We start from the raw sequence: 26,827 nt of genomic DNA, 5'->3' as shown, positions 1-26,827 counted from the left end.
AAGACAGCCACATATCAGCATAAGCAGAAATAAATACATATTTCAAATAATCAGAATGAGCCATGAACACAAAGACAAGGAAAGTGGCTAGGTAAACAAGGCTTTCAAATGGTTTTATTCCTTTTATATCACTGGCAAATAGAAATGACTGCACCACACTTCCCAAAGATTGTTTTCACAATGTTTAAAATCCCTAATTCTAAAAAATGTGTGCAGAAAATGTCCACCTTTTTATAGTTTGACATAAACCCTTCCTTCAAAAGGCAGTCTGTTCTGATGTGTGTATGACAACGTGTGTATGTCTGTGTGTGTGTGTGTGTGTGAGAGGGAGAGCAACACCTGAGACAGTTACAATGAAAATAATGACCTTTTGTGATTACATGTCTACACCTATATTATATATGAACGTGTATAATATATACTTTACTATGGTTCTCTCACATCTGTCTGTTTTAAGGCTTAAGCCACTTCGTACGAACGTAACCCAAATATACACAACAAAACAAAAAAGAGAATTCCCAGGATGATATCCTATATAGCTTACACTGGACTACACAGAAGCCAACTGCATTGATCTCTTGTTCTTTTTTAAGAATCTACACCTGCTCTTAAGGCAGAGGCTGAAGCACTGAGGGTGTTAAGAGTGTTATACAGGGAGGGAGGACAGCTGCAGCTATACTACACAGCCCAGTCTGCTCCCTCAGGCTCCCTCTGCACCATGGTGGCTGGTCCACAGCATGTGGAGGACGGGGGGAACCACCATAGAAATGAATCAGGATCTCTTCTCTATGGAAGTCACATTCACACACAGGTAGGAGTGGAAATCGTATAAAACAGGCCATGGACAGGGAGAGAGGGAAGGAGAGGAGTGTGTGGCTCCCCAATAACAAACAATGCTTAGCTTTAATAATACATTAGGTTTTCTTTGAAAAGCGATACTCTTTTTCACCTTTTTAATAGTAAACCAATAAAAACATCCATACAAATGCGACAGTGTTTTCCCATTAAAACAACCCTCCCAAACCATTATATTTTCTCTCTGAAGACAGTGACAAGACATACATACACCTGCCCCATAGCACCAGTCTGAGTCGTGTACTCAATTCACAACATTCCCCTTCTAGCATAGCTACATGGTTCTCTTTTTGGATAGGGTTTTAAAATGGCATAGAAGTGCAGCATTCCACACAAATAGACTAAACAATCATACTCCTATTTTTGAAGGATTTTTTTGGTGTGTACCAACCGTCTTCCCGTTCTAACGAGATTCTGCAGTGACACAGTTTGAGGTTCCTTTGGCATTGTGCTGCAACAGTGCAGGGGGAGATATATTATAGGCTAGTCGACTACATTCAAATGCTGCTGCAAACCTCCCCATCTTATCCCCTGGTTACTGAACCCACCAATTCCTCCTCTTTCTACAATGTGTTATAATCTCTTGGGTGGAGAAGCCATTTTGTTTAAGGCCCCCAGGCACAAAGGGAGAAAGCCCACTAACTTCCCACCATCCCAGCAATGCCAAAGCACAAACACACACGCCAGCTCCTCTTTTCAATGTAATACATTTTTATATTAATCTATATTTTTTTTGCATTATTTACCTGTTGACAAAGAGGATAGATTTGAAATAGATAAATATAATCAACCACAAATAAAACAATTTCAATTCTAGGAGCACCGTGCCAATTTTGAAAGGACACAAAAGCCTATAGGTACAAATGACAGATCTAAAAAGCTCTGGATCGACTATGCGGTGCAAACCAACTATACATTGAAACCCTCACAACAAAAACTAGTAAAGCGACAAGCAATTAAATAGATATATCTATATATTTACATCTAATATAAATACCTTTTTTTTGATAAACAGATCTTTCTGCGTAAACTATTTACATAAACATAACATTTTGCATAAACAATATCTAAGTATATAGACAAGGCAGAGGAGAGTATCTTTAGTGTACAGTAGCCTTTCTTCTCTTTTCTTTCCAGAGGTGAACAAACTCACAAGACATTGATCTTGCTTGTACTGTGCTCTGACCCAAAGGCAAAGCAAGTCAGCACATCTGTTGTGTTCTGCTTGTGGGTAACCTGAAGCAGATAGCTAGAACCTTCCTGGCTTTAAAAACTGAAAACACTCCCTCATAAATATGGATGAAGGTAATGCTCCATCTGGCCTACTTTCTCTCGAACATGGAATGTGCTTTAATCCCTCCACTGGTCTACTTTCAACAATTACCGGTAACTTACTGTCTGTCTGTATAACTTCAACACATATTCAAGTGACTACCACTGGCTACAGGACATGACTAGCAGAAACACAGACCATCACATTAAAAGATGAGTTCGACGCCACCGCCATCAGCGAGAGGAAGATAAAAGATACCCCATAACAATCTCATGCTGTGCATTCTTCATAACAAGTTTTTGTCCTCAATTTATTTTTCCTCATAAAAATTCAGAATGGCAGGTGAGGATTTGAAAGTACAGGGTATGCCAAAATAAAAACTAAAATGTAATAGCCCCCCATTATAAGAGCCAAAAACATGGAGGTATCTATCCAACCGCTAAGCCAGGTAGAGGAGAGAGGGATGGATGTATTGCTGCCGATCGCAACAATGAAGTGGTTGTGGAACATGGATGACATCAAATCACACCCGTGCTTAGTGTTGTAGAACTCCCAGTGAGGACTTTACATGTAGACAGTGCAGGTAGACAATTATTTACCATAAAGACTTTCTAATAGACTACACCTGATAACATTACTACAATAGCTGCAATGTCTTTTAAGGAGACATACAGTATATTGATTACAATGACCACAGCTCTTTGACCCAGACAATCCCTTCCTATACTGTCTCTAAGTGCTAAATACCATCCATGCGCCGATTGTTTGTACCACCACCTATAGATATGGGCGAGATGGGAGCTAGAGCTGGGGGTCGAAGGGAGGGGGGGCAGTGAGGTGTAGGTGTAGTGTTGTAATAACATTCTCTAGCTGAAGTCTTTCGTTCTCAGACGCTGGGAGCTGGAAGGGGGAAACAGCATGGATACGTGAAAACAGTCAAGTCACCTCTCTGCTCTTACACTGAAACTGACAGCAGAGCAGGTAGGGACGGAGGTGGTGGACACAGAAAGGGGTGGACGGAGGGGTGTCTTCCAAATACTACTCATCTTATTGAGCCAGAGGCTCTGAATGGGCAGATCTTCCATTTTGGTTGGCCGATGGACGGTTGAAATGAGTTGATGGGTGTCTCAGGTGTTGGAGGTCTGAGGGGGAAAGAGAGGTGGAATACAGCTGGAGGAGAGGGCTTTGTCAGAAGGCCAGTCCTGCTGGAGGTGAGGTCTGATTGGCAGAGAATGGTTGGTGACGATAGAGGGACGCCGTTGCACATGGGCCAGAGGTTGAGGGCTGTGCTCTTATAGGCTACAGCCCAAATGCTTGGCGTTCTCCTGAGTTTTCTGGTTCTGCAGGCGCAGGCTGGCGCTTGAGTAGCCCTCATCACTGCAGCTGCTGCGCAGGCTTCCCCTCTCGTCAGAGTCACTCACACTGCTGGTGCTCCACTCCAGATCCCCCAGCAGGTAGTCAGTCCCCTCCACGTCCACATCCAGCTCCTCCTCTGTTACACACACTACAGATTAATACTATCACCCTAAAACACACGGCAGCTACAATGTCATCTCTACTGTGCCCACAACAGAACTACCTTGGATTACCAATGTGGGATGCACCATATTTCTCATATGTAACATTTATTTAAACTAGGCAAGTCAGTTAAGAACACATTCTTATTTACAATGATGGCCTACATCACTGAACAGTGTCTTTATCTATACATTGGTGAACATAACAGCCATGGCCATCAACGTGTGTGCTCACCCTGGTCTGCATCTGGATTGTCGGAGGAGACGGTGGATCCTGTGCTGTCCATACGTGTTCTCTCCACCCCTAGCTGCTCCAGACGTCGTTGGAGGTGCCTCTGCTCCCTCTGCAGCTGGTCTAAGGTATGCTGGGCTCTCCGCTCGCTCTCCTCCAACCTCTACAGCAGACACACACATACAGTCAGACAACATCCTCACTTTGTGTGTGCGTGCGTTGTGGCAGCTACTTTAAAACATGCTATCTCCTCTTGCCCTCCTGCAACCTCTGACCTCAGTACTGTATGTAACAGTGATACAGTAAAGTAACTGTCCAGTGAAAATCTAACTTTTAAACGTTCATATTCTGTTAACTCAAATAAATGTTGACTCATCCATTCCAACAGAAAAGCTGCTTTTTAACAAACTAATGCTGAGTGATTAGTGCTTCTTGGTCTGTTCGGTTTCGGTTCAATTATGAAAGGGATAACGAACCCAGTGGTTTGTGTCGTCCGTTTCGGGAAAGTACCTGTGTAATTGAGCACCCACCTCACTCAGGTGCTTCGCTATACCACATTTGACATTGTCCGTAAGCTTGAACTCATTTGCACACACAAAAAATCATACAATGATGGAAAGACCTGTGTGTTGTCCTTGTTAATGCAGACAGAAAAAAGCTCCAACTTCTTAATCAGCCTCAATTTTGTCCCGCACATTGAATATAGTTGCAGAGTCCCTGTAATCCTAGATTCAGATCATTTAGGCGAGAAAAAACATCACCCAGATAGGCCAGTCGTGTGAGAAACTCGTCATCATGCAAGCAGTCAGACAAGTGACAATTATGGTCAGTAAAGGAAACTTTAAGCTTGTCTCTCAATAAAAAAAAGTGTCAATACTTTCCCCTTTGATAACCAGCGCACTTCTGTATGTTGTAAAAGTGTTACATGGTCGCTGCCCATATCATTGCATAGTGCAGAAAATACACAAGTTCAGGGGCCTTGCTTTAACGAAGTTAACCATTTTTACTGTAGTGTCCGAAACGTCTTTCAAGCTGTCAGGCATTCCCTTGGCAGCAAGAGCCTTTCGTGGATACTGCAGTGTACCCAAGTGGTGTCGGGAGCAACTGCTTGCACGCACGTTACCACTCCACTATGTATCCCTGTCATGGCTTTTGCGCCATCAGTACAGATACCAACATGAGCAGCAGCTACGTTTGGCTACATACGGACCGTTAGTGGAATTCCCGCGAGAGTAACGGTTAATCTGATTGGATGTTAATTATTTGACTAGGCTACCTGTATTTGACATTGTGTTGTTATTTCTCTGAACACTAGATGGTTTAATTTTATTATTGGCAGTGAAATGAGACTACTCAGGCGAGAAAAAAAATCAAATGTTAAAAAAAAATCCCTGCTCTATACAGGGTAGGTAACCCTGGTCCTTGAGTGATGCAGGGTTTACTTTTTAACAAGTTGCCACTTCACTCCACCTTAATCACCTAACCAACTGAGCTGTGTACTCTACAACAAACCTAGCTGTACACCAGTCACTCACCAGAGTTAATGCTATACTCATTACCCTCTAGCTAGCCAGGCTAACTGTTGCTGTAACCATGCAAAGGGGTTAGTTGAGGCAGAAACAGACAAGCCCCCTCTTCTGACCTCTACAATGGTCAATCAAATTGCCCTCTTGAATCAGAAACCACTTGGAACTGATTACTTCCCGGCACACACACCCCGATATGTTTCTTGGCTCTCATCAACAGGCTGAGGGTGGTATGCCTGTTGGAGTCTGGTCCCAATGGAACGAGGGATTTCAATCGCTCTAAACACAGCCGTAGGTGTGCTCTTCTGCAGAGAGAGAGAGAGAGAGAGAGAAAGGAGAAGCATAATTAAATCAGTTCCCTTAAACCCTCTCAGCAGTCATTGTTCACCTCATACGGAGTCAGCTCTCGCTCCCTGTAGCTCTTCTGCAGAGAGAGAGAGAGAGAAAGGAGAAGCATAATTAAATCAGTTCCCTTAAACCCTCTCAGCAGTCATTGTTCACCTCATACGGAGTCAGCTCTCGCTCCCTGTAGCTCTTCTGCAGAGAGAGAGAGAGAGAGAGAGAGAAAGGAGAAGCATAATTAAATCAGTTCCCTTAAACCCTCTCAGCAGTCATTGTTCACCTCATACGGAGTCAGCTCTCGCTCCCTGTAGCTCTTCTGCAGAGAGAGAGAGAGAAAGGAGAAGCATAATTAAATCAGTTCCCTTAAACCCTCTCAGCAGTCATTGTTCACCTCTTCTGGAGTCAGCTCTCGCTCCCTGTATCTTCTGCAGTAATTTCACCGCTGACCTATGATCACTTTCATCGGGCTTGTGCCTGTCTAGGGCCTGCACCTTCTCATGACTCTAGAAATCAAATGGACTGCATCAAACAGTCTTCCAGAAATGTTTCATCTGTTCTGGTAAGGGAATGAGTGCGAGTAGGCCTAAACAACACTTGTTGAAGACATGTAGGTCCATTTTGAAGAGGAATGTATTTGATTATTTTCAAACATGGTAAACCAAGTCACATGTACAGTGGAATCATCTTCTATACAGATGTCCAATCTTAATTTGAACCCTTTCGTTGCGGGAGAATTTTAATATCAGAATAAATATTTAGAATCGCCACCAGGGGGCAGCCAGAAGCGGTGTTTGTATACAGTGTAGTACCATACCTACAGTATACCTTATGTAGGCTAATTGAGGACTACAGCGCATCTCGTGTGAGTTCTTATGTGGGTTATAATAAACTAACATTTGTAGGGGGTAGATGTATTTTTCATTAGGGAAACATTTTTTATAGATAAATTGTTTTATTATATATGTTGAAGGCAAGCAATAAGCAGAATACATGTTTGGTTATATCAGTGCCTATGTGGTCCAGCGGGTCACAGCCACTTAATCCGGCACACATATTGCCAGAGACGGCATGGGTTCGAATCTGGCCCACTGCCCTTTGACTCATGAACAAATGTCTATTTTTGCTGCATTAATTATCTGTGGTTACAAGGTTAAAACAGAAACAACTAAAAATGGGTTAACAGTTTAGGCAGTCATTCCGAGTGATTAAGGTTAGGGGTGGGCTATGGTTTGGGAAAGGCTTAAAACAAAATCATTCAAAACAACATGCCTATGTATCATCAGTATTCATAGAGGATGCACAAATATCATACCCCCAAGACATGTATAATATTTGTGCGTCCTAACTCTCATTAAAAGTGACAATCTGCACTTCGACGTCAAAGTCCCTGTCTCATTTCAAATCCTAAGTGCTGCAATACAGAGCGAAAACAAACAAAGTCACTGTCTCAACAATTTTGGAGCTCATTGTATGTCTAGTTTAAACAAAATATTTTAAATTATGCTAATTAGACTTCCGCGGGGGCGCGCGGACATCGACTCTGGGGGGGTAAATTGCATTTATTTCAATGTTTTCAAGAAGTAAAACGAAGTCTGAATATACACATCAGAGAAAAGTGTCTCAGCTCAACGAAATCGTCTTTGGATAGGCTCAAATGCATAAACATCTTGACAGCTTTACAAAATGAATATATTAAAGCCACACAATACAGGCTTCCAATCCACACTAAAGACCATCAAAATGATACATAGTCTAACTATAAAACATGGGAGAGCATCCACACTGGAGGAAAGTTTATCGCTCTACAGTAGGACTACATCTGTCAATCAACTGATGAGCTTCTCAACTCAGCCAGTGAAACAAACAGTAGCCCATTATAGGTTTTCACACCTTGTATTATATGACAATGGATAGGCTAATGGGTAGCCTACAGAATGTAGCCTGTTGGAATATAATCAAATGGCCTATTGCAAGTTGCAACCATCAATGGCACTAGATTAAAATCGACAGCTAATTCAACCACAATGCTGATCTCAATTACAACCACTTTTGGTAACCTCATTGCCACTCCCTAAAAGATGTTGGGGTTACCTCGTCCTGCTTGTGCAGCGTACATGAGTCGGTCATGGCCACGTGATGAGGTAGCCCCGCCTATGAACTTCAAAACCAGTGTTTCACCATCTGGTTGGTGTTGTCATCAGAACAGCGTAGCCCTGTTTGAACAGACTAAGGGCGATTGACAATTATTCCGTTCAATAGAACAACTAATTTCCTTGTTTACCACAGCAAATCTAGTGTGGCAATTTACCTGACACTTTGTATGAATGGAAACTAATGTTGAGTGTAGCCTACTGTTATGTCATTTGTTTCCCATTTATGTTATCTGAAACTTTCTGGTATGGTCATTTCTTATCAAGATCAGGGGTAAAATATCCCTTGACTGTCCACATTTGAAATGTGTAACTTAATCAAGTCAATCAGGGGAATTGCGTTATTTGTGCCAGAAGTGCATGGGCCGGAATGGAACCCACAGCAACACGGTAGGCCTATACGTGAAGGCAGCGGCCCTAACCGCTACACCAACCCAGATTCAACTCTATTTTGACAGTTCATTCATAACCTTAGGAAACACTTGACACTTGTATGTTGTAGCCTAGCGGCGACCTTGTGTTATTAAGCTATACAAAAAGACAGTTGTTGATATGTATGGCTGAATTTCAGATACTTGTTTGTACATTTGAATGTTGCAGTATTAGGGCCTAGTGTTTGAGCGAGCGAGAGAGAGAATATTATTTTGATAGCAAACCTCAATGACTCGACTGCCCCCGCATGGAGAGAGAGAACTGCTCATTTTCAGGGATTCATAAGGCTCATTTGAATTTCCTGATGCAGAAGGAAAATTCTCAGCGATCAAATTAAGATCCGACATCTGTAGTTCCATGTACATTTGAACAACATTGTTACTAAACATAGAGGAGAGGTGATCACTAGATTTACATTAAGCTGTTCTGTATCCCTTTATTTATCCCCTTTATCTCCTCTCCTCACTTCCCCCTCTCTCTGTGCAGCTAAAGATGACCACAAGATCCTGCTACACAACACACATAAAACACCTCCAACTGGAGGCTGCTACATGCACACACAGGCAGGCGGGAGGAGGTACAACCAATTTTGTGTGTGTGTGTGTGTGTGTGTATGCTTGCGTACACCCCAAAGGCCACGTGTGCATGAGTGGGGTGAAATTGCACAAATGTGGGCTAGTTGAGAACATTTGAAATGTTATTGGAAGCTCAAGGCTAGGTGTATGGAGAATATTTGGTACTGGGAGTACTCCAGAGGGATATGTGATCATAGTATGTGTTTATCAATTTCAACTGCAGCATGAATGAGTAATAACTATTCTAATGCTCCTGGGTGAGAGAGCGACACAGAGCCACTGTGGAAAACACACACACCCCCTCTCGCTCTCCAATAAACACACAGGAGACAAACAAATACACAACGGAGTGGAACACATCCAGGTGATGTTCCTCAGCTGGCCCGAGGCTTAGCTTAGTATGAACTAGTCCAAAGGGCAGAACACTGGGATGCCATAACGTGACAGAGTCAGGTTACACAGTGGCCAGCTCCACCAGGCAGGCAGGCTAAGCTGCTATGGGACTCACTGTAACAGAGGACTTGGACTGAGACAGGGTGGTAGGCATTTTAAGTGGGTTCATACGAGCACACACACACACACACGCACGCACACACACAGAAGTTGACAGAGGGAATGAGTCTCACTGTTCTCTCCTCCGGCAGTGTGTTAGTGGGCCAAAGAGAGACCAGGCACAGCCAGGGAGAGGCCAAAGAGAGACCAGTGGTCCCTTGTAGGATAAGCAGTAGGGTTATCATTCTGCACTGTTCATTTCCCGGTAATAACTCTCTGGTGCTCCTAACTATCCATGTGGGAATGAGGAGAGAGACGGAGAGACAGAGAACTTTATGTGGGATTCGACCTACCTGTTCTTCTCCATCTCGTTGTGTATGGATCTGTAAACAGACAAGAGTGACAGAGATTAGAAACTATCCGTACAAATTGTCGCCAAGTAAATTCAGTGTGCTTCAGTAAAGTGCTTTAAACCTTCCTCTCCTCTCTGTTTGCCACCACTGCAGTCAGCCATGGAGTTGTTACAGCGAGAGAGAGGCTTGTGTTCGGCCCAGTCTCTGCCCATTTCCCAGCAGCTCTCTGAAGGAACTCAGTAGCATGGACCCCCTTCCACCACCTGCTGCAGCAGCCTGGAGGACTTTAAGGAGGAAGCCTCCCCATGTCGCTAGCAGATTTCCATCCATCCTCCTCTCTCAGGTCACCCAACCTTGTGAACCCCGCTCTCACAAGGTTTGGCCCACAAGTTAGCAGAGGTCAGCACTCTGGTCTGGATGAGGGGATTGTGGAACATAGGGGAGCCACAAGGCTCCAGGCTGTGAAACGTCTCTGTGAACAGTTACGTCTCTTTCCACACCCTAAGAACGGAGTAATGGTTGATATAATGACCTGCACAAGATCCAACAAGAACAAGTGCCTGTCGTATCCAAGGCCCCCTGCCCTCCTTAGAACAGCCCATGCAGTGTCTCACCAGCACATCCCATGCTGCTACAGAAGTCTCTGTGCAGCTTGTAGGCAGAAAGCCTTCACCCTGCCAACTAGTCCTTGGTCCCTTCATGCTCACTCAGGTTTTTGATCAGAGTCTTTGGGGGAGCTTCAACATGATCAGCGTGTGCCAGAGAATTGAATCAGCCAAGTTGTTAGTGAGCAGGACCTTTCCCCTGAAATACATCAGTGGCAACAACACCACCATTTAGACAACTTAGCCATAATCTTGTCCACCAACCCCTCCCAATTTCTCTCCTGAAATTCTGAGGTCCCCAAGAACACCCCTATGAGCTTCCTCCCTACCCAACTGTAGCTCCCCAGGAAGAGTATGAAATCAGAGTATGCATCAAAGCTGGGACCGAGAGATAGAAGCTGTTTTTCAATCTCAAGGCCATCAGACTGTTAAATAGCCATCACTAGCCGGCTACCACCTGGTTACTCGACCCTGCACCTTAGAGGCTGCTGCCCTATATACATAAAATCACTGGTCACTTTAATGTTTCCATACTGCCTTACTCATTTCATTTCATATGTATATACTGTATTCTATTCTACTGTATTTTAAATCAATGCCACTCCAACATTGCTCGTCCTAATATTTATATATTTCTTAACTCCATTATTTTACTTTAGATTTGTGTGTATTGTAGTGAAGTGTTAGATATTACTGCACTGTTGGAGCTAGGAACATAAGCATTTCGCTACACCCGCTACATCTGCTAAATATGTGTATGTGACCAATAAAATGTGATTCTCTGGCCCATCTCCCCATAAATCAGACCCTCACTCTTCTCCCAGTTCACCTTAGCTGATACCGCCCCCTCACAGAGCAAACGAAAGAGACGGTGAGAGAACGAGAGAAAGCGATGGTCATATAGATAGAGAGATGATTTAAAGGCCTCCTGCATTGCAGTGTACTGCACCGTTCACCAACAACCTAAGGTCCTACCAGCTCTACCAACAAGGGCACACAGACACACAGATTTCACTCTTCAGGCTCCACACAGTGCCAGGAAGCCAGTCAAGTGTCTTTTTCTGAAATAATCTGCAGAGCAGGGTTGAGGTCAATTCGGAATTCCTGAATTGAAAACAATGAATTTGAATTGACCACACCCCACATCAAGCAGAATTTGAATAGAAAAAAATAACAATTCAACCGAGACATGAAACATGAGTCTCATTAATTTGACAAATATTTTATTAAATTTTTCTTTGTCATGAGATGTTAGATTGTTCCCTTCCATACTGTAGTGTTTGATCTTATCAATTCTTGTTATATATATATATATATATATATAATATATATATATATTTTAATCTTTAAGGGAATTATAAATTATTAAAGACAACTCTAAACATGATCCTATAATATTTCCAGACCACTGAAATTATTTAAACGATTTTTTAGGAGAATCCGTTTTCAACCTTATGCTAAATGCTACATGGTATTGGTAACCATACATGCCAAAATAACATGTTCTATGATGATGTTTAGAATCATTCATTCATTCAGATTTAATTTAAATTATACTTCCTTTATTTTAAATTCAATTCAGATTCTGCTTCCTGTTAGTCTGTTAGCTGCAGAAAATAAAAACTTGTCCTGTCATGCTTATCAGTTTATAGGTTAATTTGTATAATTATGTGGAATGAAATTGGTGTCAGAATTTAACAAATCGTATCAGTCACCAGAAATGCAGGTTTTAACTAATTAAACAACAAAGAATATGATCTACATGATCAGTCTCTATGTGTAAAATAAAAAGTGGTTCATGTGAACCTGACTCACAGCTAAAAAATGTAAGGAAAGCAATCCAATGTTATTTGTTGCCTAGACAATACACTAAGATTGCAGTTAGCCATGACAGCCTTCACAATAGAATGCTTGTGACCACACACAAATATTACACTTGGGAAAAAAACATCTTATAGTAGAAATTGTTTCATTCTAACAGACATACAGTGGGGCAAAAAAGTATTTAGTCAGCCACCAATTGTGCAAGTTCTCCCACTTAAAAAGATGAGAGAGTAATTTTCATCATAGGTACACTTCAACTATGAAATACAAAATGAGAAAAAAAATCCAGAAAATCACATTGTAGGATTTTTAATGAATTTATTAGCAAATTATGGTGGAAAATTTGTATTTGGTCAATAACAAAAGTTTATCTCAATACTTTGTTATATACCCTTTGTTGGCAATGACAGAGGTCAAACGTTTTCTGTAAGTCTTCACAAGGTTTTCACACACTGTTGCTGGTATTTTGGCCCATTCCTCCATGCAGATCTCCTCTAGAGCAGTGATGTTTTGGGGCTGTTGCTGGGCAACACGGACTTTCAACTCCCTCCAAAGATTTTCTATGGGGTTGAGATCTGAAGACTGGCTAGGCCACTCCAGGACCTTGAAATGCTTCTTACGAAGCCACTCCTTCGTTGCCCGGGCGGTGTGTTTGGGATCATTGTCATGCTGAAAGACCCAGCCACGTTTCATCTTCAATGCCCTTGCTGATGGAAGGAGGTTTTCACTCAAAATCTCACGATACATGGCCCCATTAATTCTTTCCTTTACACGGATCAGTCGTCCTGGTCCCTTTGCAGAAAAACAGCCCCAAAGCATGGTGTTTCCACCCCCATGCTTCACAGTAGGTATGGTGTTCTTTGGATGCAACTCAGCATTCTTTGTCCTCCAAACACGACGAGTTGAGTTTTTACCAAAAAGTTCTATTTTGGTTTCATCTGACCATATGACATTCTCCCAATCTTCTTCTGGATCATCCAAATGCTCTCTAGCAAACTTCAGACGGGCCTGGACATGTACTGGCTTAAGCAGGGGGACACGTCTGGCACTGCAGGATTTGAGTTCCTGGCGGCGTAGTGTGTTACTGATGGTAGGCTTTGTTACTTTGGTCCCAGCTCTCTGCAGGTCATTCACTAGGTCCCCATGTGTGGTTCTGGGATTTTTGCTCGCCGTTCTTGTGATCATTTTGACCCCACGGGGTGAGATCTTGCGTGGAGCCCCAGATCGAGGGAGATTATCAGTGGTCTTGTATGTCTTTCATTTCCTAATAATTGCTCCCACAGTTGATTTCTTCAAACAAGCTGATTCAGTCTTCCCAGCCTGGTGCAGGTCTACAATTTTGTTTCTGGTGTCCTTTGGCAGCTCTTTGGTCTTGGCCATAGCGGGGTTTGGAGTGTGACTGTTTGAGGTTGTGGACAGGTGTCTTTTATACTGATAACAAGTTCAAACAGGTGCCATTAACACAGGTAATGAGTGGAGGACAGAGGAGCATCTTAAAGAAGAAGTTACAGATCTGTGAGAGACAGAAATCTTGCTTGTTTGTAGGTGATCAAATACTTATTTTCCACCATAATTTGCAAATAAATTCATTAACAATCCTACAATGTGATTTTCTGGATTTTTTTCTAATTTTGTCTGTCATAGTTGAAGTGTACCTATGATGAAAATTACAGGCCTCTCATCTTTTTAAGTGGGAGAACTTGCACAATTGGTGGCTGACTAAAGACTTTTTTGCCCCACTGTATGTACTGGTGGCTCTGTCAGCCCAAGCTGGACAACTAAGCGACCCATCAGTCCAAACCAAATATTGTAATAACAGCAGGTTCCTATTACAATGAACTGAGGCTTAGGTATAAATAGACCAGTACAACCCCTCCTTTATCCCCGTTTAGATTTAATGTCTAGTTATCTACACTTACTGCCTCGCCCGACCACACAGACAGACACCTTAACACATATAGGCCTAGGTAAGACCACTGTAGGAGGCTGTTTTCACAACTAGGTGTCTACAGTGCCTTGCAAAAGTATTCACCCCCTTGGCATTTTTCCTATTTTGTTGCCTTAAAATTTAAATATATTTTTTTATGGGTTTGTATCATTTGATTTACACAACATGCCTACCACTTTGAAGATGCTAAATCTTTTTTTAATTGTGAAGCAAACAATAAATATGACTAAAAAACAGAACTTGAGTGTGCAAAACTACTCACTCCCTCAAAGTCAATACTTTGTAGAGACACCTTTTGCAGCAATTACAGCTGCAAGTCTCTTTGTATGTCTCTATAAGCTTGGCACATCTAGCCACTGGGATTTATGCCCATTCTTCAAGGTACAACTGCTCCAGCTCCTTCAAGTTGGATGGGTTCCTGCTGGTGTACAGCAATCTATAAGTCATACCACAGCTTTTCAATTGGACTTAGGTCTGGGCTTTGACTAGGCCATTCCAAGACATTTAGATGTTTCCCCTTAAACCACTCGAGTGTTGCTTTAGCAGTATGCTTAGGGTCATTGTCCTGCTGGAAAGTGAACCTCTGTTCTAGTCTCAAATCTCTGGAAGACTGAAACAGGTTTCCCTCAAGAATTTCTCTGTATTTAGCGCCATCCATCATTCCTTCAATTCTGACCAGTTTCCCAGTCCCTGCCGATGAAAAACATCCCCACAGCATGATGCTGCCACCACCATGCTTCCCTGTGGGGATGCTATTCTCGGGGTGATGAGAGGTGTTGGGTTTGCGCTGGACATAGCGTTGTCCTTGATGGCTAAAAAGCAACATTTTAGTTTCATCTGACCAGAGTACCTTCTTCCATATGTTTGGGGAGTCTCCAACATGCCTTTTGGTGAACACCAAACGTGTTTGCTTATTTTCTTTTTTAAAGCAAATGGCTTTTTTTCTGGCCACTCTTCCATAAACCCCAGCTCTGTGTAGTGTACGGCTTAAAGTGGACCTATGGACAGATACTCCAATCTCAGCTGTGGAGCTTTTCAGCTCCTTCAGGGTTATCTTTGGTCTCTTTGTTGCCTCTCTGATTAATGCCCTCCTTGCCTGGTCTGTGAGTTTTAGCGGGCGGCCCTCTTTTGGCAGGTTTGTGGTGGTGCCATATTCTTTCCATTTTTTAATAATGGATTTAATGGTGCTCCGTGGGATGTTCAAAGTTTCTGATATTTTTCTATAACCCAACCCTGATCTGTACTTCTCCATAACTTTGTCCCTGACCTGTTTGGAGAGCTCCTTGGTCTTCATGGTGCTGCTTGCTTGGTAGCGCCTCTTGCTTAGTGGTGTTGCAGTCTCTGGGGCCTTTCAAAACAGGTGTAAATATACTGAGATCATGTGACAGATTATATGACACTTAGATTGCACACAGGTGGACTTTATTTCCTTAATTATGTGACTTCTGAAGGTAATTGGTTGCACCAGATCTTATTTAGGGGCTTCACAGCAAAGGGGGTGAATACATATGCACATACCACTGTTCTGTTGAACTTTTTCTTTTCAACAAGTTATTTCTTTTTACATTTCACTTCACCAATTTGGACAATTTTGTGTATGTCCATTACATGAAATCCAAATCCATTTAAAGTACAGGTTGTAATGGAACAAAATAGGAAAAATGCCGAAGGGGGTGAATACTTTTGCAAGGCACTGTAGGTAAGCTGGATAACATCAGAAAGACAGACAGACAATTGGCCAGGCAGGGTGAGGGTGTCCTGTCTTTCCAGGAGGGATGCCCGTCAGGGTGAACTGCCTGACTGCTGCGGTTTATCCTTGGACACCTTGATCGACCTCAAAAGGCTTGGATTCCCCACTATTGTATGTAGTTACTTGCTAAATTCTGTCTGAATCTGATTAATATTTTTCCCATCTGGGTCACTGTTGGGGCTAAAACTGGACAACGCAAAGGTCTTGTTCTCTGAAAAACTGATCTTGCAGTTATAGGGTATTCCCTTGAGGGGGTTTACTCTACACAAGGACGTATAGACAGAACTAGCTCAAATGACTATACCTGCTACTGGAGTTCTTCTTGCTTTTATTTTTCCGTTTCAAGCTGTCCTTCTCTTTGCTGCTGGTGAAAGGTAACATGGAGGCATAGCCATGTTCAGCTTCTGGAAATAAATTAGCAGGATATAAATCAATCCATCACTGTAATTCACAACACAGTGCAATGAATGCATTCAATGCAACCATAGACATTCCAATGAAAACTGAGAGCCATAAATGTGAGATGAGGGAATACTGTATTTTTTAGCTAGGTAAGAAGTGAACTATTATTTGTATCACGTTTGTAGTTATATAGCTTGAGTATTAACATACAATCTCGATTTATGATAATTTCCCCCCTTTTCAGCCAATGATGTCATCTGAACTGGTGTAAACCCTGCTGGCTCCCCAGCCTAACCACAAAAGAGAGAAGGGAGAGGTGGGAAATCGTCTGGACAGAACATCAAGATCAAATCCATTGGCGCAAGCATGAACCTTTCCCGTTTTGAATGTGACAAATATATTTTTCGATCAAACATGGTCATTTCTGCATGTCAGTAAAATTGCAACATTATACTTCAAAGTGTTTGTAATAGAAAATATCCCCTGCATGGTCGACTGTTTTTGCTGCTGTGCATTTGTTGTTGCTGTGAGCATATTGCTGCCAGCTGGCCCCCTTATTCGATGTACAATGCAATTATTAATTAATGTTTTTAAAATCTGGTCTACATCAATAATCAATCATTTATAATGAACCTGATAAATGGATTATGACAGGTGCACTCCCCAGCAATTCAAATGAGGCAGGGTAGCTCACTAATGATATAAAAACAATATGATACACAAAATGCTAAATATGTTAACACTGTACCTCTTTCTCTGCGATCAAGGTATTCTGCTGCTTCGATCAACATCTGCACCATTTCGATCGCCGCCATTTTCAACAATAACACTAATAAAATGACAATCAGATTCAGAATTTGGATAGCTAGCTACTCAACTGCTTCTGACTGTGGCTAGTCAGGGTACTTCACTTTCGGTAATGAAAATAAGCAAAGATGGATGCAAATTCTCGACAACAGAAGTCAGTTATCGGTGTGTGTGATACTGCTCTTGATAACTTAATTATTGACTAAATACTTTGTCAAATTCGCTTGGCCGATGCTGGCTCGTGGTTACAATCGCTGTTACGGGTGCAAGCAAGCTAAATGCTAGCTAGCTACAATGTTTGTGGAATCCCTAACACAAATATTTCAGGCAGAAAGCCTTGTTCTTGAAAAAGTAAAAATGACAATCCGCAGATGGCTCTCAAAAGCAAATGACGTTATAATTTATTAGCCGAACAGAAAATGTACAGCAGCTCAAGCTGGAAAGAAAAACTAACGTCTAACCGGTTAACAAATTAACTTCATACAGTCTGCCTTAAATATCAAAATTAGGTACGCTTGTGATAACGCTTGTAATATATTTAAAACATTCATGTGAGATCTATTCGAAATTTTGAACCAGCGAATATAGTTAGCTATCCAACGTCAAAATAGTCTCGTCAAATTCAAATACTGTAACTAACAAGCGCCTAGTTATGCTGGCCGATCACGTGTGGGTCGTCTCGAGCTGCAAAGGCTGACACGAAACATTTTATTTAAAAAAATACTAGGTCAAAAGAGAAGCTAAATAAACTGCTACCTTGCAACAGTGTTTATATGAACGACAGCAGTTTTGCTGGTAAACTACTGTGTTTGCCAGAGAGCTTATGGGTGCGTTCGTAAATTGACTCTGGAGTGACCGAGTGCGCTCTGGGCGTTCGTAAATTCAGAGCGTTACGCTCTCGGAGCGCACACTGGACGCTCTGGCCGAGGTGTAAGGGTTGTTCCAAGCATTCTGACCTCAACGGCAGTCAAGAACACAAGCTAACGTTGGCTAGCTTCTTCCAGACAGAAATTGAGAGAACACCTCTGACCATTTTACTCGGCCTAGCAGAGCTGGTTAAGCTGTTTTCATGTTATCCATTCTGTTGGTGACTAACTGAGATGGGGGCAACAATTTAATTACGCTTTTTCCCCTTACGTTTACTGGCACTGGACATTCGTTTAATCCATCCGTTATTCTGCACTCAGACGAGCGTTCTCTGAAATCGGAGTGAATTTACGAACGCGCCCTATGTGAGCTGTGATGCGATTGGGTATCCTAAATAGTAACACCAACAGGGCTGTCATGTGCAACTGGTTAACATTTTCGCGCCATCATATCATTGTTACAGGAAAAGAGCCACAGTGGAGTCTTGTTTCTCTACTGTTGTTGGCACCAAGTAAGTGTTTTGGCGTGATTGTTCTCACCGAGTCTAATCGCGATTCGTCAACAACTCGCACGGGGCGACATGCTGCTTTCGCTGTACACTGGTGATTGGTTTTTCAGTGTTGTTTGCTTTATTTCGCGTTCAGTGGTTTGCAGAATTCACATGCTGCGCCACTATTGGGGCACTTGGTTTTGCAAGTCCCCCAATAGTGAGTGGCGATTTTTATTAAGGACCAATGGAGTGGTCTAAATTGTATAACACTCCGCCTGACTGGTTTGCATGAACCAGTGCCCCTAACTTTACATTGGTATTTTCTACCTTTAACTATGCAAGTCAGTTAGAGAACAAATTCTTATTTTCAATGGCGGCCTAGGAACAGTGGGTTAAATGCCGTGTTCAGATTTTTTACCCAGTCAGCTCTGGGATTCGATCTCGTAACCTTCCAGTCACTAGTCCAACGCTCTACCCACTAGGCTACCAGCCGCCCCTCTGGTCTGTATAGTGACAAGGAACTGTTTTTCTTACAAGGTAATGCAGAAGCAAGTTTTGCTGCAGAAGTCATTAAGCATTTTTTTTAAAACCATAACTATTAAAAAAAAATGTGAATTCTAGAAACCATGACAAGAGAGAACAGTCCTCAAATTCCCGTTCGGGTAAATTTACTTCAAAAGACCCATAACCACTTGGAATCTCCAAATATGCTTGAAAACCACATAGTAGGTTGTTGATTGAAAGCAGGTTAGGAAATTGACATACTATGAGGGCAAGAGCCAGCGTTGAATTGTATGTGGTGGCAAAATATATTTTATGCGTGCTTGACTGCGCCATAGTTCGATTACACTTTGGGAAGATTCAGTTGTGATGTTCAGTTAGAATTTGATCAAAATGCCCAGAATTGCATCCATTTAATTGGAATGCAATTAAGTGCGACTGTACTATACTGAACAAAAATATAAACGCAACAATTTCTAAGATTTCGCTGAGTTACAGTTCAAGGAAATCAGTCAATTTAAATGAATTCATTAGGCCCTAGTCTATGGATTTCACGACTAGGCAGGGGTGCAGCCATAGGTGGGCATATCAGCCAATCAGAATTAGTTTTTCCCCACAAAAGGGCTTTATTACCGACAGAAATACTTAGAGGGCCTCCTGAATGTTGCTGTGGTCTAAGGCACTGCATCGCAATGCTTGAAGCATCACTGCATACCCGCGTTCGATCCCGGACTGTGACCAGGAGTCCCATAGAGTGGTGCACAATTGGTCCAACGTCGTCCGGGATAGGGGAGGGATTTACTTGGCCGGGCGCCTGCAGGCTGACTTGGTTGTCAGTTGAACTGTGTTTTCTCCGACACATTGGTACAGGCAGGTGTTAAGGAACGCAGTTTGGCGGGTCACGTTTTGGAGGACGCATAATTCAACCGTCGCCTCTCCCAAGCCCGTTGGGGAGTTGCAGCGATCAGACAAGATTGTAATTAGGAAAAAGGGGGTAAAATATATATAATATTCCTCCGCACCTAGACGATCCCACAGGTGAAAAAGCCTGGAGGTGGTCCTGGGCTTGCGTGGTTACACGGAGGTGGCTTATGGTAGAGAACATTCAATGCTCTGGCAACAGCTCTGGTGGACATTCCTGCAGTCAGCATGCCAATTGCACAATCCATCAGACATCTGTGGCAAAACTGAACATTTTAGAGTGGCATTTTTATTTATTTATTTATTTATTGTCCCCAGAATAAGCTTTGTGTACCTATGGAACATTTATGGGATCTTTCATGTCACCTCATGAAACATGGGACCAGCACTATATGTTGCTTTTTAATTTTTGTTCAGTGTAGTATGCAAAAAAAGACTACGGCTTGAGCACGCCTAAACCATCATTTCGCAAAATGGTATGCAGCATCATCTGGATGTGTGGAACAAAAGTTTAACATTCACTTTCTACCATTTCTGTCAAGACGTCTACACATACAATGATGCATACGTTCAATAAATCCAACCTATGAACCACACAGAACAATGGTGCAAGGCAAACACAGCGTTCCATTGGAAATGAATGTACTTCTGGTGTAGCAAAACACAATGACGCTGTAGGTGTGATCAAGGGGGAGGCAAGACAGAACACGAACGTCAGCTGTGAGCAGTACATCACGTAGGGAACCGAACAGAAAATATAGCTCAACGAAATGAAAAGGGAACAGTATGCAACTAATTAATACATCCGTTTGGTGACGACAAATGGTGGAGATTCAACAAGTAGAATTGTTGGGAAACTAATAGAAATGACAGCAGACGTTCTGTGGTCAAAGGCGATAGGAAGGCTAACCGCTGATTTCAACCATTTGTCCTTAAAACCATATACAGAAGATGACATGAGAAATGAGCCTAGAAAGGGAATTTGAACACAACTGAAGAGGGGTTTGTGCTCAAATCCCACCCATTAAAATACTTGCCTTCAAAAATATTCTCATACCTTTCAGCAATCAATTAACTATCCCACTTAGAGCTTTACATTTCAATAATTTGGCAATTTACATCAATCGTAAAAATGAGAATGGGCCATGATCTGAATTAACGTTTTTAATCTGACCCAAAAACACCTTAATTAAAATGCACCCTGAAAAGCATATCGACCCAGGCATGTTGTCAGCAAGACTAAAATAAGCTAAACATATTACAGAAACATTTAATTATATTCAGTTGCATGGGTCTTCGCATAACTTAAATGCAGTGCAGGGTGTCAAAATGAAAAAAAAATACATAATACAAAAAGATAAACTTCTATCACCAAAACACAGTCTAGAGACGACAAGGCTAAAATAGTATATTTTAGGGAACATCAATGAGTATGTTCTGTTTATCCTACTTCAAGCAATGAAATCCAGAGGTCTGTTGAATCCACCTTTTCTGTTCATGTACTGCCTGAAAAAAAAAGAAATAATACAAAACTGTTACCATTACATCATCATCTACCAATAGGAGAGCCAAAATGTCTGCATAGAAACACCTGCAGAGGTGATTGGCAGCAATGAGCAGTCACTGTTCAGACTGCTCAATATCAGCCTGGACCTTGTGCCTTGCAGTTGGAATTGTTGATTTATAAACAAATGAAGCTAGTTGGTGCATAAATCAACAAGATACGCTACTTAATAACAGGTGACCTGAATGTGATGGAAAATAAATAATATCCTAACAAGAAGGACTAGATATTAGTAGTCCCACACATTGATATATTATATACTAAATGCAGTCTATATTACAGCATTTTCACAACTACACGTGAGCAGCTCCACCCAATTTTGTCATTTAAATGTTATTTGTGAAATAAAAAGCCACATAAGACAACTCTTGGGGTTAATGATAATGAATCAACAGACCTGTATTTCCTCTTCTGAGACACATTGATAGCATGCGCATTGACTGCTCCATTGGTCTTCTTCCCCTGTTGGCAATGACAACTACATTAATACATCACACATCCAGAAACATGAGGTTGTTCACCCTTCGTTCACCTGTGGCAATAAACAATTAAGTTGTATCAAATCAAAACATCTTCCTGCAATAAAAAAAACTGCCAGACAAATGGAGACCTAATTGAACTCCTTTGAAAAGAATCACACCCATTTCAGATGATCTTAGTCTTACAACAAACTGTTTACCAAAAGTGGATTGTGTCAAGTTCTTAGAAATCACTATTATGATTGTTAGATCTTTAATTCTTGTTGGTGAAGGGCACCGTACAATCAGTTAGTTTTAGAAAACTGTGCCCCCTTGTGGTGAGTTGGACAATTTCAGCAATTATTCTGCAGACTCCAGATTAAATAAAAGCATCTAATATCTACAGATATCTTTGGCAAGCCTAAACAGGAACCTCTAGATTTGAGACGAGTTGAAAGAATCCTTACCTTTGTGGTGTCAAAGTTGCCAAATCCCATAATCTTCATCATCTCAATCTCCTCTTCGGTCTTGCCCTGCATGTCTTCCTCTATAAACAATACACACTTTTAGACACTGACATGCAACAGTAGTATTTCTCCATATTCTCACAGAAGGGGTGCATCCCAATTAGCACACGCAATATTGAGATTTTTGGCTCCAAACGCCATGTCTTTGTGAGACGCCGAGTAGGTGAACGAATGATCTCTGCATGTGTGGTTCCCACCATGAAGGAGGTAGTGTGATGGTGCTTTGCTGGTGACACTGATTTTATTTAGAATTCAAGGCACACTTAACCAGCATGGCTACCACAGCATTCTGCAGCGATACACCATCCCATCTGTTTTGAGCTTAGTGGGAATATCAATTGTTTTTCAACAGGATAATGACACAAAACAAAAGCAGCCAACAAGTGGTCAGCATATATGGGAACTCCTTCAAGACGGTTGGAAAAGCACTCCAGTTTAAGCTGGTTGAGAGAACGCCAAGAGTGTGCAAAGCTGTCATCAAGGCAAAGGGTGGTTACTTAGAAGAATCTAAAATCTATTTTTATTTTTATTTGTTATATTATTTTATAACACTTTTTTGGTTACTACATGATTCCATGTGTGTTGTTTCATAGTTTTGATGTCTTCACTACTATTCTACAATGTAGAAAACAGTAAAAATAAAGAAACACCTTGAATGAATAGGTGCCCAAAAGTTTGACTGGTACTGTATATATACACACAGGGCTCTGGTCAAAAGTACTGCACCATGTAGAGAATCAAGTGTCATTTGAGACACATACAAGATCATAGCAGATAAACCACCTGAGATCTGATGCTCCTTTATTGGCTTATCCTTGGAATCTTTTTTATCTTCATCATCACGCCTGTCCTTCTGCCTGGAGGGGGAGCTGGAAGAAGAGCGCAGCCGGCGAGGAGACCTAAAGACAAGAGACAGAGATAGCTGGTGGACGGGTTATCTAGGCAGAGGTCCCATTCTATATCCTTCTTGAAGTGCGCATAAATCATTTTCCCTTATGGACTGGTTTAACAAATATGGTGGAAACTGGAAACACTCCCCCCACCCCAATCCAATGCTTGTAAATTCTTGAGGATGAGGAAGTGCACATTTGGGGAGAAGGGTGTGGAATCGGAATACAGCCCTGATGATACTTTTGCAGTACAGAAATAGTCAAACTTCCCCCTAAGAGCACAAAGTATCACAGTCTCTTTAGCCAGATATATTTATGTCAATGGGAGTGTAGACCGAGGTTACACCACATAGGCCCAGAGAAGTAACAATGACCCTGTGTGAGTCCACTGTCAACCCCCTTTTAGTTGAGATGACTCACTGGGTGTCTCTTCTCTCACCTTGAGCGCCGCCTTCGGGCTGGAGAGCGCGAGCGGCTCCTTCGCCTTTCCCGAGAACGGGAGCGTTCCCTCTCCCTGCGCTTTCGTTCGCGGTCCCTTGAACCCGAGCGAGAGCGTCGTCTCTCTGCAGACGAGGAACAAACAGACCAAGACATTACTTAATATGGCGGAGGACCAAGAACAGCATCCATGTTATGAATCCTTACATGAATAGAATTTTGTTTCGTGAATGTTTTCAATAGCCTTTCGTACTACCTCGAAGTGAAGATGTTGCTAAAGTGTTGAATAATTTGTCTTTATATGCAGGGTGTCATTCCTCCAAAATACAAAAGTACATATATATTTTTTAGCACGTTATATACCGCCAGACTAGCTCTGGTCCAGGTGCATGCAACAGAGGCACACGCAGGTTGTAGTGCAGATCCAACGCATGCACGTGGACCAGAGCTAGTCTGGTCGTTTCTGTATTGTTTTAAATGACAACCTGTGCATACAGAGAAAGTATCTAACACTCTAGCAACATCTACACATTGGTGAGTTACAAAAGTATATTAAAATTACTCTAAATACATTTTTGGGGGAAACTGAAAGAGTCAAAGGAATATTCCACAGAGTAGAGGCAACTTGTAGTTGTCGTGTGATGGACCAGAGAAAGACGCACTAGCTATGTTCATAGCATAGCATGTTCATAGCCCAGTCATAGTAGACCAGCAGAGGCTGCTGAGGGAGGACAGCTTATAATAATGGCTGGAACAGAGTAGTATCAAGCACATCTGATGTTTGATACCATTCCAACCATTATGATGAGCAGTCTTCCCCTCAGCAATCTCCACTGACTATAGGGACATCAAACGTTCAGCCTGCAGCACAGACCCTTTGGACGATCTAGTCTAGAGCGCCTGGTTAAATTGTGATTAGGAGCATTTTTTTACATCTCTAAATGGTTAAACTACTGAGAAATATAAAGTATGTGATTATTGAAACAAATCTGTGTGTTTAACTTACTATCACGATAAATTAAGCTATACATTAATAAGATATGGGGGGAAAAATGATATGTTACTTTCCATATTGTGGACAGTATTTGTTAATACATTACACAAGCTGACGTTTTGATAGCATCAGGTCATCAAATTTTTACCTCAAGTGCTTAAAACAGATCAATATATTTGGTTTTGTAATGTTTATTTTGTCATATACACTGGGGTTTGCAGGATTTCGTTTTTTATATTTTTAAATGGCACTGATACGCACACCAATTGATTTCAACGTGATAACCGATGAGTCACGACAAAATAGTGTTGCGTTTCTTTCTGTTCTGGTGACCCCAAAATGTAACATTCAAAATGCAGGTTGTCCTCTAACCAGTGATGTAAAAAATATCTCCAGTTTCCATGAGGTTTTTCAGTTGTGGTAGTCAATAGAAGGGGTAACCCAGACATCACAGGGGCTATAAAGATGAAGCATTCATTTAGAACGTTCTCAACACCAAACGAGAGTTGAAGTCCGGTCACGGGTAGTGGAGAGGATGAACTAGGTGAAACTGGGCAAACATTCTGCTAATTATCTCATCGATGAAACATCTCAATACATTATGTTCCCAAAACTACAATCTGTTACAAACACAGTGCACTAAGTTTAAGACTTAGTGTTTGAAAGAGTGCAAGGTCAAATGGAGGTTGTGCACACACACTTCCCAGAGGAGGCGTTCCCTAAAGGAAATATATGCTACAATAGGATCTCCCTAGCTCCTGTTTGGCTTTACCCAGATGCTTGCTTGTTTTGCCCACTATGCCTAATTTTAACTAATTAACTATATTGGGTTAGACAGTATCTTCTTGCCAGGGGAGTTTTGTTAAGAACCCAGATGCTTGCTCTAACGTTAACATGCATTGTTTGCGGTAGTTTTGGAAACATAAGTAACAAATCAGTTGTAATTTTCTCAAAACAAAAAAAGGTTAAATTACTATACACATTTAAAGATGCGCCATGCTCCTCCATTTCCTGGTAGCTAAAATGTGTTTATGTGACAAAACAAGCAAGTATAGCATAGAGAATCATTGTACAATCTAAACCAGTGATAAACATTTTCCATAAGCAGAAATATTGTATTTTCAGCTGGTTTACGAAACCGAAAGTAAAACACACAAAAACGAAACTTGGGCACGGGAAGCATAGAAAGAGAGCACATAAAACAGATCTACCGCGTCTTAGACTTGCTTTCAATGAGAATGACAGCTCTATAATTCGGTCGTGTTGCCCAAAAAGTTACATACTGCAGCTTTAAATGGCTTTAGGGTTTACACGCTGCATGTGTCTAATTCCCCCTACAGTTGACCAATCACAGATAAAGGGGCGTAGACTTCGGGCAAAATAAAAATAGCTGAAAAGAATGCAAAGACCAAAACGTCACAAAGCATAATATATGCATTAACTCATTACGATGGGAATTATGTGGACAGCTTTACAGCCTTGTTTATTGTTTATTAAGTGTATATTTTTGCATTTGTTAAATTAACGTTATTTTTATGTGACAAGAAAGTTGGAGGCTTTATGTTTCTAAAAACGTATAGTAATCGAGAATCCATTCACTTTTAGTTGCCGTATTTGTCTACCAAAGCCAGAAGGTCCTTTGACTATAGTCCGGAGTAACGCTGTTTGGCTCCTTTACTCCATTATGGGCGAGCGTGTACACAATTAAAAGTTAACCAGATTACTGTAGTTTAACTACAATGTTTAGGGCTACACGTACATGTTAGTTGCGAGACCGAAATAGTGGTTATTGTTATCGTCAACTTGCTAGCTGGAATACATATGGACCGGTTTGTAAATAACGTATGATGCTACTGTAGCTAACTTTAGCAAATTACTATTATTGTCATCGTTGGTTATTCATTGCTAATACAAACCTCGTTTTGGTGGGGATCGGCTTCTACTTCTGCCCATTTTTAGGGCCTTAAGTTCTTCAAACAATAAGCAAAGTGAAACCGTCGACAATTTAACAGATTTCTGCCGTTTGATTTCAGTAACTCATTGCTGTTCTCTCCGCAGATGAAAAAGACAGGAAACCGGAAGCCCTTAACATAG

General features: G+C 41.6%; 2 protein-coding genes across 2 annotated transcripts; both read right to left on the bottom strand.

Annotated features, from left to right (window-relative positions):
* Positions 1-88: 88 nt before the first annotated feature.
* mxd1 (MAX dimerization protein 1) lies at positions 89-20,910 on the bottom strand. Its single transcript, XM_029678480.2, has 6 exons — positions 17,025-20,910; positions 16,179-16,278; positions 9,748-9,777; positions 5,594-5,708; positions 3,881-4,040; positions 89-3,620 (listed from the first exon to the last, which is right to left on the bottom strand). Exons 1-6 carry the CDS (start codon positions 17,089-17,091, stop codon positions 3,421-3,423), a joined length of 672 nt encoding a protein of 223 aa, XP_029534340.1. The 5' UTR covers positions 17,092-20,910; the 3' UTR covers positions 89-3,420.
* A 101-nt stretch (positions 20,911-21,011) lies between these two features.
* On the bottom strand, positions 21,012-26,810 carry snrnp27 (small nuclear ribonucleoprotein 27 (U4/U6.U5)). The gene is made up of 6 exons (XM_029678479.2): positions 26,650-26,810; positions 23,741-23,864; positions 23,195-23,310; positions 22,352-22,431; positions 21,824-21,888; positions 21,012-21,368 (listed from the first exon to the last, which is right to left on the bottom strand). The coding sequence occupies exons 1-6, from the start codon at positions 26,684-26,686 to the stop codon at positions 21,314-21,316; spliced, it is 477 nt and encodes a 158-aa protein (XP_029534339.1). The 5' UTR covers positions 26,687-26,810; the 3' UTR covers positions 21,012-21,313.
* Positions 26,811-26,827: the final 17 nt, after the last annotated feature.

The sequence above is a fragment of the Oncorhynchus nerka genome, linkage group LG13 (assembly GCF_034236695.1).
Source record: "Oncorhynchus nerka isolate Pitt River linkage group LG13, Oner_Uvic_2.0, whole genome shotgun sequence".
Taxonomy (NCBI): Eukaryota; Metazoa; Chordata; class Actinopteri; order Salmoniformes; family Salmonidae; genus Oncorhynchus; species Oncorhynchus nerka.
This window is presented reverse-complemented; position numbering and strand designations above follow the sequence as displayed.